The following is an 18590-nucleotide window of genomic DNA, read 5'->3' as shown; positions in this document are numbered from 1 at the left end:
TCCCGACGAGACGCGATAATTCAATCCCCGAGAGATCGATTTCTACCCGCCGATTCAGGCGGGTAGTGTAGACCTAGCCTAAGAGTATTGTGTGTAAACAGAGCAGTTGTGCAGCAGGGCTCCGCATCTGTTTACATTATTTATAGTATAGCACAACCAACTGTTCTATTGGCCCTGTACAAACACAAAGTGGACACAATCCCTATGCTAGGGAGCAATGTGTAAGGAGAGCATTTGTGGGAGAGCTTAGGTGGATCCAGGGGCTCAAAACTCCCAGGCAAGCAGAAGAGCCACTTCCAATGAACTGGAATAGCAGGCAGGGCTGCATTTCAGCCTCATCCCCCGTTGGGTGGGTAAACACCATTTCTTCATGCCCTCAGTGTTTTCCTCAGAAAGCCTATTAACTTTGGTAGGGAGAGGAAAACTTCACCTTAGATGATTACTCCTGCTATCACTAAGAATACAGCCAAATTAAGGATGAAGAACCTCAACCCAGAATTTATCAATTTACGTACCATTTTTCATTATGCTTACTCAGTTTTAGCAGTATGTGCCAAAAACCCACAAGAGCATCGTAATTGGGGGTGGGCAAGAAATGTTGTTAAGGAGATTTTAAAGATCACGTTTAATGTTATTTAAACATAGATGTATAAATACTTTCCTATGCTTCCGGTAAGCTGTAAAATCCCTTAGCATGTATATTATAAACCTCATTTGTGCTTAATGGTTTCATCATGCAAATACCTATTTAATAAATGTGAGATATTAAAAGTCTATTTATTGTGCCTCTACAGTAGTCACTTTTCCAACTGGAGGATAATACTATGGGAATGGTGACAGCCTTAAAAGTAGTGCTAGAAGTATAACTACAATACTGGTGAGGGCTGGTCTACACTAGGAAGTTTTACCAGAAAAACTTGCCTTTTTGTCAGCACAGCAAAAATCCCAACCTAATCATCACAAATGTTAGGTCCATATTAAAACTGGTAGTCAGCCCTATGTTAAGTTTTAGCCTGAGGGAAACTGCTCAAGAACAAGGCTGGAATATCTGTTCAGCTACAAATGAACAAAAGAGCCTTGTTGGTCCAAGTCCAAGCTACCAACATCCCCAACCTCACCCTCTCCCTTCCCCCTCACCAACCAAAACAAGCAAAAACTCCTCCCTGTATGAACTTATTCCTACATTTGTTGTAAGGTTTAGTAACCTATCTTCATACTTGTAGTCACCCAGGTCCTTTCAGTAAACATTTTGCTGTACAACATATGCCATGAACCCTGTTTTGATAAGTAAAGTCCACTTCCACAGTTTGATGTTAGAGAAAATCTGAGCATCTTTTTGAAAGGCAGATTACATCTTCTGGAAAACATTTGATTTAGAGAGCATGTCAATCACACAGTTAGAAGGGACCTCAAAGGTCATCTGGTCTAACTCCCTGCTATGATGCAGGATTTGTTGTGTCTAAACCATCCAAGATAGATGGCTCATCAGACATAGTTACCAGAATATTTTATCAAAATATTTTGTTGACATTTTTCATGAGTGTCTCAGGATGTTTTAAAAGCCCCTGGACATCCTAAGTGCTTAAATGCTACACATAGGACAATTTACAATGGAGAAGCAATACTTGAGGAGAGAAAATGGTTATGCCAAAAATGACTCAATGCTTTTCATGGCAGTCAGCAGTCAATTAGTTTGGCTAGTGAACACATGGCCAGCAGATATTAAGTTAGTTTCTATTGTACTAATTTATATAATAATTTCTACCTCAGAAAAAGCATGTCATCTGAGAACAGGCCATTAATGACTCCACTTTCTTTCTCAAGAGCCAGCATACTGATATGAAGTTTCTTCGAGTTCAGGAAATCTAAGATTAGTTTAATTATTTCAACTTCTTTTACATTCACTGTTTCTTCAGCAGTCATGATGGTAGCCTAGAGAGGAAAAAAAACAAAGTAATATGGTCGATATTTTGTCTTATGCCTTGTCATCAAATGCTGTTGACTAGAAATTGCAAATAAATGTTTGTTTTGACAGTACTGAATATTGTAGTATTCCAAAATTGGTTAGTGGGATTTAGGAAATCAATCTCATGCATTTGAGCATGCAGCCATAACTCTGACTTGATCCTGAAACTGTGACTACCCAGTTGTACCCTGAGTTCATGAAATGGCCCACTGAAATGAACTGATCAAGACGTTTTCAACTATATTTTTACCCTGGAATAACATTTCCATTTGCAAGACTGCAGTCCCTTTCTCTCAGAAAAGGAAATGCAAGATAACAGAATAGTATTTGAGTATTTAAGGTACGCAGAGATACTTGTAAGATTTTATAATTATACAAAACATACATGAAGAACAGTTTTATGATATATAAAAAGCATTATCTTGATTTTTTTTGCCATTCTGAAACAGTACATGGTAAGTAAGCCAGGACTTCCCATCCTTACTTTGTAAGGAGGCCTATTTCCATTGCAATGTTTTATGGGGAATCTAAATGTCAACATATTTTATTGGGTTTTCCTCCAATGTCAAGACCCCTCCACAGAAGCATGGGCAAGCAATGGCATACATCTCTATTTGGAAATCTGTGATAACTTTCTAGTTCACTGGCTAATTCCTGCAAGACGTTAAATGCCTCAGCTCTCTTTGATATCAGTTAGGGGTGAGGCTGCTCAACATCTTGGAAACTACTCTAGAACGCTGGCTCCCACACGATGTCCCACTGGGCACTTGCTGGTGGTCTGTAGAAAGCTTGCAGATCACACAGTACCATCTTTTCAGGAGCTCTTCATTGCAAAGAGGAGCCTGGAGCAAGCTGTAAGGGTATATCTACATTGCAGTGGCAATGAGCCTTCCAGCCTGTGGGGCTCGAGCTAGAGCGCTAAAAATAGCAATGTCCACATTGCACCTCAGGCATACAAGCCCACATGACCCCCTGGATCTCTGTCAAGTCTCTGCAAAAGCCTCAAAATCCAGACTACTATTTTCAGTGTGCCAGCTTAAGTCCCATTAGCACAAGTCTATCTAATCAGGCTTGGAGGCTCACTCCCAAGTGCAGTATAGACCAGGGGTTCTCAAACTGTGGGTTGTGACCCCATTTTAATGGGGTTGTCAAGGCTGGTGTTAGGCTTGCTGGGGCCCAGGGCAGAAGGCCAAGCCCCACTGCCCAGGGCTGAAGCTGAAACCTGAGCCCCACCACCCAGAGCTAAGATTACATGCCACCTGCTCAGGGCAGAAGCCCTTGGGCTTCAGCCTTGGGCTTCAGCTTTGGCCCCTCTGGGCGGGGCAGTGAAGCTCAGGCAGCGGGGCTTGGTCTTTGGTCCCCCCTCCTGGGGTTGTGTAGTAATTTTTGTTGTCAGAAGGGGGTCACAATGCAATGAAGTTTCAGAACCACTGGTATAGACATACCCTAAAAGCAGCTGGCAACAAGAGAGGAAAGTGAAGCTACTCTCAAGGACTGGAGCCATCAGTAGGAAAGAATGTCCAGGAAAACGGGACAAGAGAGCCAGGTGGCTAGTCTGCAGAGGACAAGGGGGTGATGAAGAGGAAGAGAAATATGAGTAAGGGAAGAGAAACAATCACAGAGCAAGATGAAAAGTGTTGTCTGAAGTAGGGTCTGAAAAGTCTGTACTTTTTTCTCATCATTTCAAGAATGACAAAAAAATTAATTAGACATATCTAAAATACACACTTTTCTAATATTACTTTTCTACATAAGTAAGTAATTGCAACAGGATGTTAAATGACTGCTAACGGGAAAGGATGTGGTTCCCAAGTCAAATTCAAGATGTGGTGCATACTCTAGAGCAGTGGTCTCCAAAGTGGGGTGCGCGCAAGAGGATCCTTGGGGGTGCACGGCAGGAGGAGCGCTTTTTTTTTTTCTTCGTCAGTTTGGGCGGGAGTCCGAGTGGCATTTTTTTTTTTTTTTTTTTTTTTTTTTGCAAAAATGGTAGAGCCGGTGCAGCAGTGGGTGTGTGCTCAAAATTTTTTTACTGATAGGGGTGCGCGATCAAAAAAGTTTGGAGACCACTGCTCTAGAGGTCCTCCATTTAGGAGCAGGTAATTACTAATCTACTTCCAATCTGGAAAGTACTGAAAATAGTAATCAAAAAGCAAAAGATAGAAATAAAAAGAAGTTTGCCATATCAAAGTTTAAATAATCAGTTTAGCTTGATTTTCCAAGTAAAATGTGTTATGAGGGATTAGTGAACAGATGAACTATTTACCAGGCACAGTCAAGAGGAAAAATGAAAGAATAAATACTTGAATCTGAAAGTTCTCATTGCTCACAGTAAACTTATGCTGCTGAATTCTAACAGATATGAGAACTCAGACTTTTTTTTTAAATATACCAGTTAAATCATAGCATTTTCCATATTCTTCCTTTAGCTGTTTGCCAATTTTCTTTGTTTTTTCCCCCCCAGAACACTTGACTGGAAAATTATTTAGTTAGAGCAGCCTCGTTTATTTTGGAGCAGTGTACATTTGGCTGTGCCAGCTAGAATAGCCTGCCTTCTGTTAATATGACCAGTTTTAATTTATGTTTTAGTCACAGAAGGCTCTAGTCATCATTAAATATTCTAGTGGCTCCAATGGCAGGCACAACCATTATTTGGGCCTATGCTCTCAGCTAGCAATTTTTTCTTCTATTTAAGAGTCAGCTGGCTCATAGAACATTTTATGTAAATAACTACTCCTGGGAGAATTCTGCATCACTGTACGTGCACAGAATTCATGTCCCCCACAGATTTCTTTGCTTCCCCGCAGAAAAATGACTTCTGATGGGGGAGCAAAGGAAAGCCACACAGGCACACTCCCCTCCCTGGCAGCACAGGCAGGTCGGTTTGGGAACCCGGAGAAGCCAACAGAGACATAAATAACCACCGCGGGTGTGTGAAGGGGTGGGCAGTCATGCGTGAGAGAGAGAGAGAGAGAGAGAGAGAGAGACAGACTCCGTCCCTCTCGCTCACTATTCCCGGCATGCTCGGCATGGAAGGGAAGGGCTTCAGGGTGTGTCTGAGGAGGTAGGAGTGGCATAGGCTGTCCCCTCAGGCAGAGCAAAACATAGCAGCCTGCCCGCTTAGTGAATTGTTCCCATTGTCTTTGTGAATTCCCCCAGAAGTATAAAACAGATGTTAAATTTTTAAGGCTCCTTTACATGGCAAAAGTGGTGTAAAGGACAGTATGGCCTTATAAATGCTTATGGTGCTTTAGTGATTAGAACTGGTATAAATTTTTGGACTGAAAAAATTTCTTGTCAAAATTTGCTCCATGAACTGTTTGTTATTGAGCTTTCTGGCAATGGTCAGTACCCAACATAAATTGTGAGTTTGGTTCCCCAGCCCTCACTGGCTCTTCAGTTGCCTATGACGTAACACTGAGCATATGGCTGCGTATATCTGTTGACTAATAACTACATTACTACCAGGCAAGGCGGTTTGGGGATTTCCTCCAATGCTCCCCACTCCCATTCTCTATCCATTGTATTGTAGTTTAAATAAATTACCTAAATAATTGAAACCACCATGATTATATTGTGTTATTTTGACAAATAAAATATGCAGAATCTTAAAATATTGTGTGCATAATTTTTATTTTTTTGGCACAGAATTTCCCCAGGAGTAGAATAATGAAAAGAAACAGAGTTACATAGTTTTGTGTTTGCTTCAAAAAGCTGTTGGATGGTGAGATGTCATTCCCTCCCTAATGCCAACAGATGCTCTTCTTTCATCATTTTTCTAATTCTCTTTCTACAACCGGGGAAGGGTTTTTTTGATCCTAGAAGATAATCCAGTCATATCTTTTAGAGGGAAGGAGGAAACTAACAACCGTATCAGAACATATACTGTAATATTGAAGTGTCAACACCTTAATCCCCAACCTCATCTTCTGAAGTAGGTCTCTAGACTTCAGATTTGCCTTTTAATATGTTTTATGATATTATGGTTTTTATTGAACTTCAAATAATTTCCTAGCAGACAGGTAAAACTAGTACTCCACCTTAAAACGAGTCTCTTCAGTAGGATATTACTAGTACAGTTCATGCAGAATAAGACCTCCAATTGAGCAATGGAACATTTAGTTTGGACTTTTGTTTGGATTGGATGGCACCACAGATCAAAGCTAAATAGGAGTACAGGCTCTACATGCCTTCCACGATTGCATTAAAGTTAAATATTTACACACCTTACTGATGCAGAAACCAATGTGATATACAATACCATTCTTGGAAGTACAATTACATTAAGTGAAAGATCTAACAGCTGTGACAGTAAAAGAAATTATCAGCACAAAAGACAACCACCACGTCTGTAAACCAGGAACAGTCCTGCTTCCGCAAAGTTATTCTAGGAGAATTCTACGGCACTGCAACATGTAAAAGCACCACTCATCTTCCGCACAGGTAACTTGGATCTTTGAATGCAGGTGTAAAGTTCTACAGCTATACAATTTTTTTAGATCAGGACTACAGAAGAGTATTCATCCTGTATAACAGTGGTTCAAACTTTTTTTACTGGTGACCCCTTTCACATAGCAAGCCTCTGAGTGCAATCCCCCTTATAAATTAAAAAAAACAAAAACTTTTTTATATCTTTAACACCATTATAAATGCTGAAGGCAAAGCGGGGTGGGGATGGAGGCTGACAGCTCACGACCCCCTCATGTTGTAACTTTTCAACCCCCTGAGGGGTCCCAACCCCCAGTTTGAGAACCCCTGCTGTATACCTTTAGAGATAAGAGAACTAACAATTTCAGTGGACCAACAACAGGTGGGCCCCATTTTGCAAACAAAATTGTCACTGACAACAAAAACAAAAAAGCCACCACATCATAATAAACTAAGCTACTGCATGAGAAATTTACATCTTATTACAATATGCAAAGAGAAAATCTGAGGTTTCATATAATCCTAGTCAGTACTTTAAAGTGTCAATGGTTTGGTAAGCATTTGACACCAAAATGCTTTTATAACTAAAATAAATCAGTCGTATCTGGAACTAAAATGAGAAGCTCAGAGGGTCTTCCTTTTGATCCAGATTCCATTGAAACCCAAAGGAATTTTGCCAGTGACTTCAGTAGAAGCAGGATTAGGCCCAAAACTGTCCAGTCCTGCAAGATGACAAGTATCATCTGTTTCCAGATTCCATGGTACTTTCTGCAAGAGTCGGTCTGTGCTCATTTAGTGTTCTTGCCAAATTCCAACATGGATAATTACATTTTGACTACTTACATTCTGCTTGCAATTGAAATAAAGGGCTCAGTACAATCCAGGAGATCCTGTACATCTTGCAGGAGAGACCTAAAGATTGTTTATTGATTCATTATCAGTTATGGCAACATTTTTTGGGCTCCATTTTAAAAAAAACCTGTTGTGGGACATTGAATTTCTGAGGAAAAGATGCAACATACTGGGAATTCATTAACATGACTCTGAAGGGACTGACTGAAAATGCAGATAAGAGGGATACTTCACAATTGCTAGTCTAATGACAATGAGCCAGAAATAAATGGGCGGTCTACTACAGAATTTTTTTTCATTTAATTGAAGGTTTTTAAGGGTAACAAGAAAAAAAACTCAGATTTAATACACTCATATGCATTACACATTACTAAGATGTACTGGAACAATGAGCTGTAAAGTATGCAATGTGAAAAATCTAGAAGTTTGCACACAGGATCTTGTGAAATGTGTGTTTATATATCCATTTTTTGAAAACATTATAGGTATTAAACACAGAGCAGCAGAAAAACTGACGGTTAGAGCTCAAGCTGCATCTTCAAACCATTCCACTGTGACTCTGTATTGCCAGCACATATGGCACATAACGTCACCAATGATCTGATCAAGCACTAATACTCAAGAATGACTGAGCGGCAGTGTTAAAGGTTTAAAATTCCTTTCTTTGCATTTATATCCTAAGCTTTCAGATTTCTGTGCTAGTTTTCCTTTAAAAAATGTATAACAAAAAACCAAAACCAGAGTATTATAAGTATTGAAAGGGCAACAGAATCAGGAAACATCTATTCTTGGGGGCATAATTTAAGCTTAACATCTTACACAGGGTGTTTGCCGATAAATGGAATGGTAACTCCAATTGTGCAAACTTGTATCTATGGCCTTTTAGTAGAAGTTACATAAAGAACTTTGTAAGGGAGTTTAAAAAAAACCCAGATTTGTTCACATTTTAGATAGCAATGCATTTCTAAAATAAAATGTTAGTGCCCTTAGATAATGATCAATGACTGATGGGCAGTCATACTGGGAATTCATTTAGACTTTTGAAAGTCTAAAATAATGGATGTTTGTACTAGTTCTAAAAAAACAGTTATTAAGGGATGAAACAGACAATTAAAGAGAACATATTCTTAATTTTTTTTTTAAAGACACAATATTCACCCCTTAATTTCCGCAAGAAGTTTTAATTTCTGGCATCAAAAGATCTCCAATATACTCCTTTTATATTTTTTCAGCATATTACAAATATTCCCAGAGTCATAAGAACATAAGAATGGCCATACTGGGTCAGACCAAAGGTCCATTCAGCCCAGTATCCTGTCTGCCGATAATGACCAATGCCAGGTGTCCCAGAGGGAGTGAACCTAACAGGTAATGATCAAGTGATCTCTCTCCTGTCATCCATCTCCACCCTCTGACAAACAGAGGCTAGGGAAAATGGCTAATAGCCATTAATGGACTTAACCTCCATGAATTTATCTAGTTCTCTTTTAAACCTTGTTATAGTCCTAGCCTTCACAACCTCCTCAGGCAAGGAGTTCCAAAGATTGACTGTGCGCTGTGTGAGGAAGAACTTCATTTTATTTGTTTTAAACCTGCTGTCCATTAATTTCATTTGGTGGCCCCTAGTTCTTATATTATGTGAACAAGTAAATAACTTTTCCTTATTCACTTTCTCCACACCACTCATGCTTTTATATACCTCTATCATATCCCCCCTTAGTCTCCTCTTTTCCAAGCTGAAAAGTCCTAGCCTCTTTAATCTCTCCTCATATGGGACCCGTTCCAAACCCCTAATCATTTTAGTTGCCCTTCTCTGAACCTTTTCTAATGCCAGTATATATTTTTTTGAGATGAGGAGACCACATCTGTATGCAATATTCAAGATGTGGGCGTACCATGGATTTATATAAGGGCAATAAGATATTCTCCATCTTATTCTCTATCCCTTTTTGAATGATTCCTAACATCCTGTTTGCTTTTTTGACTGCCGCTGCACACTGCGTGGACATCTGCAGAGAACTATCCACGATGACTCCAAGATCTCTTTCCTGATTAGTTGTAGCTAAATTAGCCCCCATCATATTGTATGTATAGTTGGGGTTATTTTTTCCAATGTGCGTTACTTTACATTTATCCACATTAAATGTCATTTGCCATTTTGTTGCCCAATCACTTAGTTTTGTGAGATCTTTTTGAAGTTCTTCACAGTCTGCTTTGGTCTTAACTATCTTGAGCAGTTTAGTATCATCTGCAAACTTTGCCACCTCACTGTTTACCCCTTTCTCAAGATCATTTATGAACAAGTTGAATAGGATTGGTCCTAGGACTGACCCTTGGGGAACACTACTAGTTACCCCTTTCCATTCTGAAAATTTACCATTTATTCCTACCCTTTGTTCCCTCTCTTTTAACCAGTTCTCAATCCAAGAAAGGACCTTCCCTCTTATCCCATGACAACTTAATTTACGTAAGAGCCTTTGGTGAGGGACCTTGTCAAAGGCTTTCTGGAAATCTAAGTACACTATGTCCACTGGATCCCCCTTGTCCACAAGTTTGTTGACCCCTTCAAAGAACTCTAATAGATTAGTAAGACATGATTTCCCTTTACAGAAACCATGTTGACTTTTGCCCAACAATTTATGTTCTTCTATGTGTCTGACAATTTTATTCTTTACTATTGTTTCAACTAATTTGCCCGGTACTGACGTTAGACTTACCGGTCTGTAATTGCCGGGATCACCTCAAGAGCCCTTTTTAAATATTGGTGTTACATTAGTTATCTTCCAGTCATTGGGTACAGAAGCTGATTTAAAGGACAGGTTACAAACCAGTTAATAGTTCCGCAATTTCACATTTGAGTGCTTTCAGAACTCTTGGGTGAATGCCACCTGGTCCCGGTGACTTGTTACTGTTAAGTTTATCAATTAATTCCAAAACCTCCTCTAACGACACTTCAATCTGTGACAATTCCTCAGATTTGTCACCTACAAAGGACGGCTCAGGTTTGGGAATCTCCCTAACATCCTCAGCCGTGAAGACTGAAGCAAAGAATTCATTTAGTTTCTCCGCAATGACTTTATCGTCTTTAAGTGCTCCTTTTGTATCTTGATCGTCCAGGGGCCCCACTGGTTGTTTAGCAGGCTTCCTGCTTCTGATGTACTTAAAAAACATCTCTACATCTATCTTTTTACACAGAAGAGCAAAATGCATTCAAAAGTCTAGTTTTCCTAACAGGTGTAAATAACAAGCTGTAAACCATAAGCCTTTTAAAATGCAGACACTTCTGAAGAGACTCTCTCACAATAATAACTGTTGCAGCATAAACAACTTCACAGAAAAGAGCTCCGTAAGTAGTATTAAGGGAAAAAAGAAAAAACATTTAAAATAAAAAATAATAATTAAAGTCTTCACTTCTTGGTGTGAAATATTAGACACATTTTTATTCATTCATTCTAGAGTAACCTAGCCCCTGATTCTGCAATGATATCTCCATGTGAGCACAGGAGTCTGTCCATGCAGAGAGTTCATTGCAGGATCTGGGCCCAAGTCATTAACTTGTGGCTCCATTTTCACTCTGTCCTCAATAATTCTCAGATGCCCTAAATAAAAGAGGAAATATTTTAAAATTACATTCTATGGGCCAAGTTTTTATCTGAATTAATTCCCATGAAATAGGGATATATAGGGTGGAAATCACTGGAGATCACTTAGCCCTTAGGAACAAGGTAATATAAAAATTCATATAAACTACATTACAATACAGGTACTCTGATTTTAATTAAAAAGACAAACCTGTGTATAAGGACGAATTATACAACGCATTTTCCCATACCTGGCCCCCAAATGAACAGCGTTAACTCAATGGCTCAACTTTTTTCCATTCCACTGATCAGTTGTCAAAATAAAGATTCTATCATGCACCACCCTCTCTCTCCACACCTCCACTACTTAGCATCCAAGTGTTTCATATTGGAGTACCTCCTTGTGGTCTGCAAGGCCCAGTTTAGAGAGACACAATATTACATACTTCATTAAGGTTTGACCTACTATATTTGATAACTGACTGGCAGATTTCCTTGCTTTTATCAGTTTCTTTTACAACCTGAATGCTCTTTGTCTTGATTATAAATGCACATCATGCAGAGAAGTGTATGATGGATGCCAAAAAAAAAAAAAAAATAGAAAAGAAAGGTGAAATTAAACCACACAATACTTGTATATTGTGATAAAGAGGAAAAAGGAAACAACTTTTACTAAAATTTTTTTTTGACAATCTAGCAACTAGCTAATGTGTTTTGACTAAGTAGTCGCTGGTACACCACTTTTGTATTGGCATACTTCATTCGTTTTAGCTCATGTGTATTTAAGAGTATTTTCTCCTTTTTGCTACTCAAAACCCTGAAACAATAACGTACTTAACGATACAGTATCAAGATACAGAAAATATTTCCAGAATGTTTACTCAGAAGAACTAAGAACATGTAGGACTTCAGTGAGATTACTGTACTTAAATATTAAGGTTTAATGCATCATATTTATACATCCCATTTGTCAGCAATAAAGGCAAAAAGGAAACCGCATCTTGTTCACGTAAACACAAGTATGCTAAGAGTCGACACATTTTTATGTCCAAGGCACCTAATTATAGAGGACTTGCCCTGTAAACGCTACAACAAAGGGAAATCAGTACTTAGATGCCAGGATCACAACAGAGGAATCAGGCTAGAACCACACTGTCCCCTTGCTCTTCACGGGGGGAATGAACCGGGGCTGCAGGCCACAGAACAGGATCACGCACCACATTTAGACTGGAGGATACCGGGGTCTGGGGCGGGGTAGGAGAGAATGCCAAGATGAATGGGTTTTCGCCAAACCAGCATCAAAGCAACCAGGCTGTTGTCTCGCCTGGTCCCTTCAGCACCACCCTCCGCTCCACTGTCTGGCAGGAGACCTCCTCCCCTCCTCCCCATGACAGGGGACCCTGCCATCCCCTGGGGCTTCCCCCCTTCAGAGCTCCCGCTGTCACCCCACCCGCCCCAGACTCTCTTCTATCCCCCACCCCCTTCCCTGACAGGCCCGCCGCCGCCTGCCCACCCCCAGCTCCTGCTCCCACTCCCCTCCTCCCGCCCCTCCGGTTTGCTCCCTCCCAGACACTCTCCTCCCCCATTGCCTTCTATCACCCTCTCTCGGGAGGTGCCAGCCTGGCCCCCGCAGGAAGGGGTCCCCAGCAGGCCGGGACTCTCCCCAGGCAGCCCGAGCCCGGGGCTGCTCCCCACGACGACGACGCGGACCCACCTGAGGGGAGTCCGGGGGGCCCGGACACACAGATACGCACGGAGCGGATGGGAGGGACGCAAAATGGCGGCGGGTCCCTGGCCCAGGAATAAGGGGGTCCAGTTCGGCGGCTGCCCTAACCCTACGGCTCCGCTTCTGGCTGCTCCGGCTCCCTGACTGCGGTTGTCAAGCGGCTCCGCCAATCGGGGCCCGGCAGCGCCGCTCCTCAGGCCCCTCCCCGCGCCGGGGCGGGGTGACCGCGCAGCCGCCGGAATGGAAACGGGAAACGGGAGACGGGAGACAGGGAGGGGCAGGGGCGGCTGCTCCGTGGGCAGCCGGGTGCGTTGGTTGCCCCCTGCCCTAGGGAGCTCTGAGGCGGGGTTGAGGCGGCTGGGCGCCCGCCTGGGGCCGTGACAGGAGCGTTGGGCGGGCCCCGGGACCTCCTGACCCCCGCTGCTGGTCCGGACAGAACCGATGGGAAAGGCGAAAAGAAGCGAGAAGGGGGCGAAGCGGGCCCCGTTGCAGGCGGCTGCGGTGGGGAAGAGGCGTTATCTGCACCCGCGAGCCCCCGGCCAGGAGTACGGACATTGCGGGTGGAAACATGAGCTCGCCTTGAAGGCAGCTGCGAAAACGGTTTACGTTTTAGGACAACGCAGAAGGGAAAGTTCTTCTCAAGTGGTCACTCGGCTTGGAGCGGGGAGAGATCTGAGCTGTGCAGCCACAGAAACTAACCCTGGCTAGCAGGGACTTGTACATGTTAATGAAGGAAACTCTGCCGGGTAAATTACTTAATGTGTCTGCCTACGCTTCACCATCTAGTCAAAGATGGTTCATGTTCCGAAATGGTTTGTGCCACCTTGGCTCTGCCTGGATTCTGCGCTGCTGCACAGTTCACCTGCCCCTGGCACAAGTCAGAGCATCTCCGTAGCACTGATTATCACCTTGAACATTTCTCATCCCTTGCATTAGTCTGGGCGTGCACCTACCGAGCAGGTTAGTTGAGCCCAAACTTGTAGGTAAGATTCCGAGACTTTAGTGTATCAGAAGGAGAGGCAGGTCTGCAGAGAAGGTTTTGTGGCAAAGGTACTGGACAAGGACTTAAGAAGTCTGGATATTGGTTTCAACTCTGCTATAGCTAGTAAGGTGTAGCTTTGGGCAAGTCAATCTGTCTGTGCCTCACTTTCCCATCTGTAAAATGGTGATTTAAAAGAAGAACAGGAATACTTGTGGCACCTTAGAGACTAACAAATTTATTAGAGCATAAGCTTTTGTGGGCTACAGCCCACTTCTTCGGATGCATGCTGTAGCTCTAATAAATTTGTTAGTCTCTAAGGTGCCACAAGTACTCCTGTTCTTTTTGCAGATACAGACTAACACGGCTGCTACTCTGAAACCTGATTTAAAAGAGTTTCCTGCCTCAGAGGGGTGTTGTATGGATAACTTCATTCATGTTTATGAGGTGCTCAGGTATGTGGTGAGTCGCATGGAAAAGTATATAAATAACCTAGCAGCCAAGAACAAAAGATTCCTTCCATGTCATACCCACTGCAATCAGCAAAGGGCAGGTAGACCACAAATAATGAGATATCTTGCTCATAATTACAAGTTGCTGGTACATGCATTTGTTATGATCGTCTTTGTAAAGTTTCTTGTTATAAGACAAAGACCCGGAAAGTGTCAAAAGGAGGGTATGATCAAAGTACAAGGCCTCTTCGCTAACTGTCCTTACATATTCAATGAGTTGACTGTCAGTCTGTGGGTGTAAATTGTTAGCAAAGCAGAGCAATTTCTATGTAGAATACTTTGGTTTTTTTAATGTGTTGGCCTGGAGGCAGTGAACGTCGGTAAGAATGAGGGCAGGGCCCGTGGCATAAGCAAACTGCAATAAGGGATTGACAAGGAAGCTAGAACAGGAAACCTCAACATTAGACTATTTTATTTATTTCTGTGCTGCATATCACCAAAGTATTCTTTTTCACTGTCCATATATATAGAGTAAATCTATATACATCGATAGCACGTGTATGCCTCCAAATACACATTATGAAAATCTAGTCTTTACTAGTTTTGAATGTATTTGCGTCGGGGACGAGTAAAGTATTGCCAGCTGCATGGTGAGTTCCTGGACCTCCCTGCCATCACAGTAAGAGGTGGGGAATCACTTGGCTTTTCCAGAAAAGAACAGTGCTGCCAACTAAAATATGCATATGTAGGGTTGGGAACCCTAGCTGGCAGACCACATGCCTTTAAAGCTGTGGGGCACTGGTGGACAGGTTATCCATTTCACCGCCTTTGCACTTGCTGTTGTATAAGAAGAAGAAGAATGGCTGCATGCGTGTGCAGGGGATGTGGGAATTAAGATGCACTCTGTGTGCCCTCTTTTTTTTCACACACATCCAGATAATAGCTCCATAAAAATGTGCCTTGAGATCTTTGTTTTATTACTATATAGCTCCTTAATCTTTTTGTGGTTTGGCTATATTACTATAACATTGTTTGTAGAATACTTGCTTAAATAGCTCTCAAACTACTGAAAAATCACCTACAATTAATATAGAACAGATGCACTTCTTTCCTTTGGGATAACGCATTATAAACACTGTGACGGGTGTTCTTAAATCATATTTCCCTTGCTAACGCAATGGAGACTTATGGGTTGTTGGCAATATATTTAATTACTAGATGAGAGCCTCCCGGTTTCCAGGTTAGTCTTGGAATTTTGTTCTACTGTCTTCTCACATTTTCCTGTGTGCTACAGCAAATCTGTTTTGCCTTATTTAATTATGGTAACTATGCTTTAAAATGTTGAACTGAGGCAGACCACTTCATTCTTGAGACCTTTTTAATTGGATGAAATAAATATGTCCATTTATTAGATATTTTCATTTTTCAGTGCCTGTTTTTATTTATATATATTTAAATTTCTTAGTATTAAATGAATCAGTCACATGAGATGGGGTGCAGAAGGGAGTGTTTTAGAGTATTCAGTGCAGCATTTGAAAAACAAAAAACACAATGTACCAACACCACATGGACAGTAATAGATATTTCTCACTTCTAACCTTTACACAACAGACATGTATATAAACTCTGTGGTGAAGAGAGTAGAAGAATGGGAAAATATGACTGTCTAAGAGTTCCATTGGAGTACTGGAAGGATTACCATGGGTTTCAGTATAGTAGGATTGGGAACTTCCTAGGGCCCTGATTCTATGAGGTGTTCAATTCCGCACAGAGTTGCACCCCGAAGAAACAAGTTATTTCTGTTTTATCTAGAAACAGCCAAAATGTGCAAGAAAAAATATTAAGTCTTTCAACCCTCTTATCCTGTTCTCTTTTTCTAGAAAGGAATATGTAAAAGGATGCCAAACTCTTTGTCCTGTGAAGAGTGATGCAGACAAAGTGCCAGCTATTCAGCAGTGACTCTGCAATTAAAGGGCTATGAATACACGACTTTCAGGTCCTGGAAGGAAGCCCTTCTGCATGATTACAGTTCTGATATCACATCGCATGTAACTTGACTCTCAGGTAAGACAACGAATGCCCCCATTTACATGTAAAAATATCACTCAGGTTCAGAGCTCTCTCATTGGAGTGAATGGGCAGTGTAGGTGTTTATTAATGTAATGATTTTTAGAAGAATTAAATGCACCATTTAAAAGAAATGTACATATTCTGCAATACATCAGCAACCTGATGGTGCATAAGGAAATGAAAGTGACTATAAACAAATGGGAACTGGAGCTGTTTAGTTTCACTGGCCAAGCTGAGAAAAATGCAAAAAGCGACCTATCAGTATAAATTTTGAAAAGTACATTAGATTTTAAATGTTATTTCAGTTTTAATCAGTCAAAGCATTAGCAGAAACACATATGTGAATTAAAAGAAAAGTCTATCTTGATGTTTTATTGTGGCTAATCCATTAATATGTTGGTGGAGTATGTGGAGGCACAGGTCCTTAGTGCAGATGATTTGTCTCTAGTGGAACCCCTGAGACTCAGTGTTTTGTATTGGGAGTAAGCCACCCCGCCCCCCAACACACACACAGGATGATGAAAAAGAAGAAGAAATTCTGAGTTCAAAGTGTTTACGCTTCCATGTGTGAGAATTACCTCTGTGTAGGGAACACAGGGTCCTTAGTGAGGATAGACCAAATCCCTGCAGACATCTGTCCTCAGAGAAGGTGCAGTTAGCTCCCATTGAGAGGTCAGCCTGGGAGAACAACAGAGCCTGTATTTGCAGTGTTGTTGTAGCTGCGTTGGTCCCAGGATATTAGAGAGACAAGGTGGATGAGGTGATTGGACCCACAGAAGTTGGTCCAATAAAAGACATTCTCACTTACCTTGTCTAAGATTTCCGCAAAGGAGCTAGAATTGCTTACAGAGCCTTCACTGAAACTAGACAACCTTTAGTTCATCTTTGCATTAACAATTCCAGTTTCGAGGTAGATCAAACAACAAAAAATATTGAGCCAACAAAAGATAATCTGCATCCAGATCATTTTAATAAGTGTTGACTTGTGTGCTCTTGTCAGGTCTTGTTGTACCAGGAGTTAGGTCTGTGATGTTGTGGGAAGGATGAGGCAAACGCTGTTTAATGCAAAGCTCAGTACTTTATTAGCTCTTAATCTTTATGGAAGACTCCATTAGCAGATTAGCACTGACATAAAAACATAGGTAGCTATTACTTCTTATGTTTGCCAGACTATGTATACATAAAGCTCATGTACCATAGACATAGTACTTTGTGATGCATCTTATGTGGGTCACAGAAATTCTTTTCAGGATATTTGCTGCCTTTTTGCAGATCCAAGTAATGACAATTTAAGGCTTGTCTACATGGGAAGTCATTCCAGAAGAGCTATTCCTGATCAACTCTATGGCCTGGTCTACACTACGAGTTTGTCGAATTTAGCAGCGTTAAATCGAATTAACCATGCACCCGTCCACACGCACCCGTCCACACAACGAAGCCATTTACTTCGACATAAAGGGCTCTTAAAATCGATTTCTGTACTCCTCCCCGATGAGGGGATTAGCGCTGAAATCAATATCGCCAGTTCGAATTAGGGTTAGTGTGGACGCAATTTGACGGTATTGGCCTCTGGGAGCTATCCCACAGTGGACCATTGTGACCGCTCTGGACAGCACTTTCAACTCAGATGCGCTGGCCAGGTGTACTGGAAAAGCCCCGTGAACTTTTGAATCTCATTTCCTGTTTGGCCAGTCGAGCTCATCGGCACAGGTGACCATGCAGAGCTCATAAGCACAGGTAACCATGCAGTCCGAGAATCGAAAAAGAGCTCCAGCCTGGACCGTACGGGAGGTACTGGATCTGATTGCTGTATGGGGAGATGATTCCGTGCTATCAGAACTATGTTCCAAAAGACGAAATGCCAATACATTTGAAAAAATCTCCAAGGGCATGATGGAGAGAGGCCACAACAGGGACTCAACACAGTGCCGCGTGAAAGTTAAGGAGCTCAGACAAGCGTATCAGAAAACCAAAGAATCAAACGGACGCTCTGGGGCAGAGCCGCAGACATGCCGCTTCTATGCTGAGCTGCATGCAATTCTGGGGGGGGCGCCACCACTACCGCACCCCTGACCGTGGATTCCGAGGAGGGGGTACTCTCTGCCATGCCTGAGGATTTTGCGGACGGGGAAGATGAGGAGGAGGACGACGAGCTTGAGGAGAGCACACAGCACACTGTTCTCCCCAACAGCCAGGATCTTTTTCTCACCATGACTGAAATACCCTCCCAAGGCTGTATCCCGGACCACGAAGCTGTAGAAGGGACCTCTGGTGAGTGTACCTTTGTTATATAAAACATGGTTTAAAAGCAAGCGTTTTTTAATGATTAATTTGCCCTGAGGACTTGGGATGCATTCGCGGCCAGTACAGCTACTGGAAAAGTCTGTTAACGTGTCTGGGGATGGAGCGGAAATCCTCCAGGGACATCTCCGTGAAGCTCTCCTGGAGGTACTCCAAAAGCCTTTGCAGAAGGTTTCTGGGGAGAGCAGCCTTATTCCGTTCTCCATGGTAGGACACTTTACCACGCCATGCTAGTAGC

The 18590-nt window shown here is 41.9% G+C and overlaps 1 protein-coding gene across 3 annotated transcripts in view; it reads right to left on the bottom strand.

Moving 5' to 3' along the window:
- Positions 1 to 12632, bottom strand: part of LOC113407417 (WD repeat-containing protein 47-like) — a 42370-nt gene extending 29738 nt beyond the window's left edge. For 2 of the 3 annotated variants that reach the window (XM_026655913.1, XM_026655914.1), the window contains exons 1-2: positions 12539 to 12632; positions 1766 to 1932 (exon numbers count right to left, since the gene is read on the bottom strand). In XM_026655913.1, the coding sequence (XP_026511698.1) occupies positions 1766 to 1923 (158 nt within the window). In that variant the 5' untranslated portion in view covers positions 1924 to 1932; positions 12539 to 12632. Of the gene's footprint in view, positions 1 to 1765; positions 1933 to 12538 lie in introns of those variants that run through there. The other variant, XM_026655915.1, reaches the window with a different exon arrangement.
- Between the last annotated feature and the right edge of the window lie 5958 nt (positions 12633 to 18590).

Source organism: Terrapene carolina, unplaced genomic scaffold (assembly GCF_002925995.2).
Source record: "Terrapene carolina triunguis isolate 2854851 unplaced genomic scaffold, T_m_triunguis-2.0 Scaffold211, whole genome shotgun sequence".
Lineage (NCBI taxonomy): Eukaryota > Metazoa > Chordata > Testudines > Emydidae > Terrapene > Terrapene triunguis.
The sequence above is the reverse complement of the archived record's forward strand: the minus strand, read 5'-3'. Positions and strand labels throughout refer to the sequence as shown.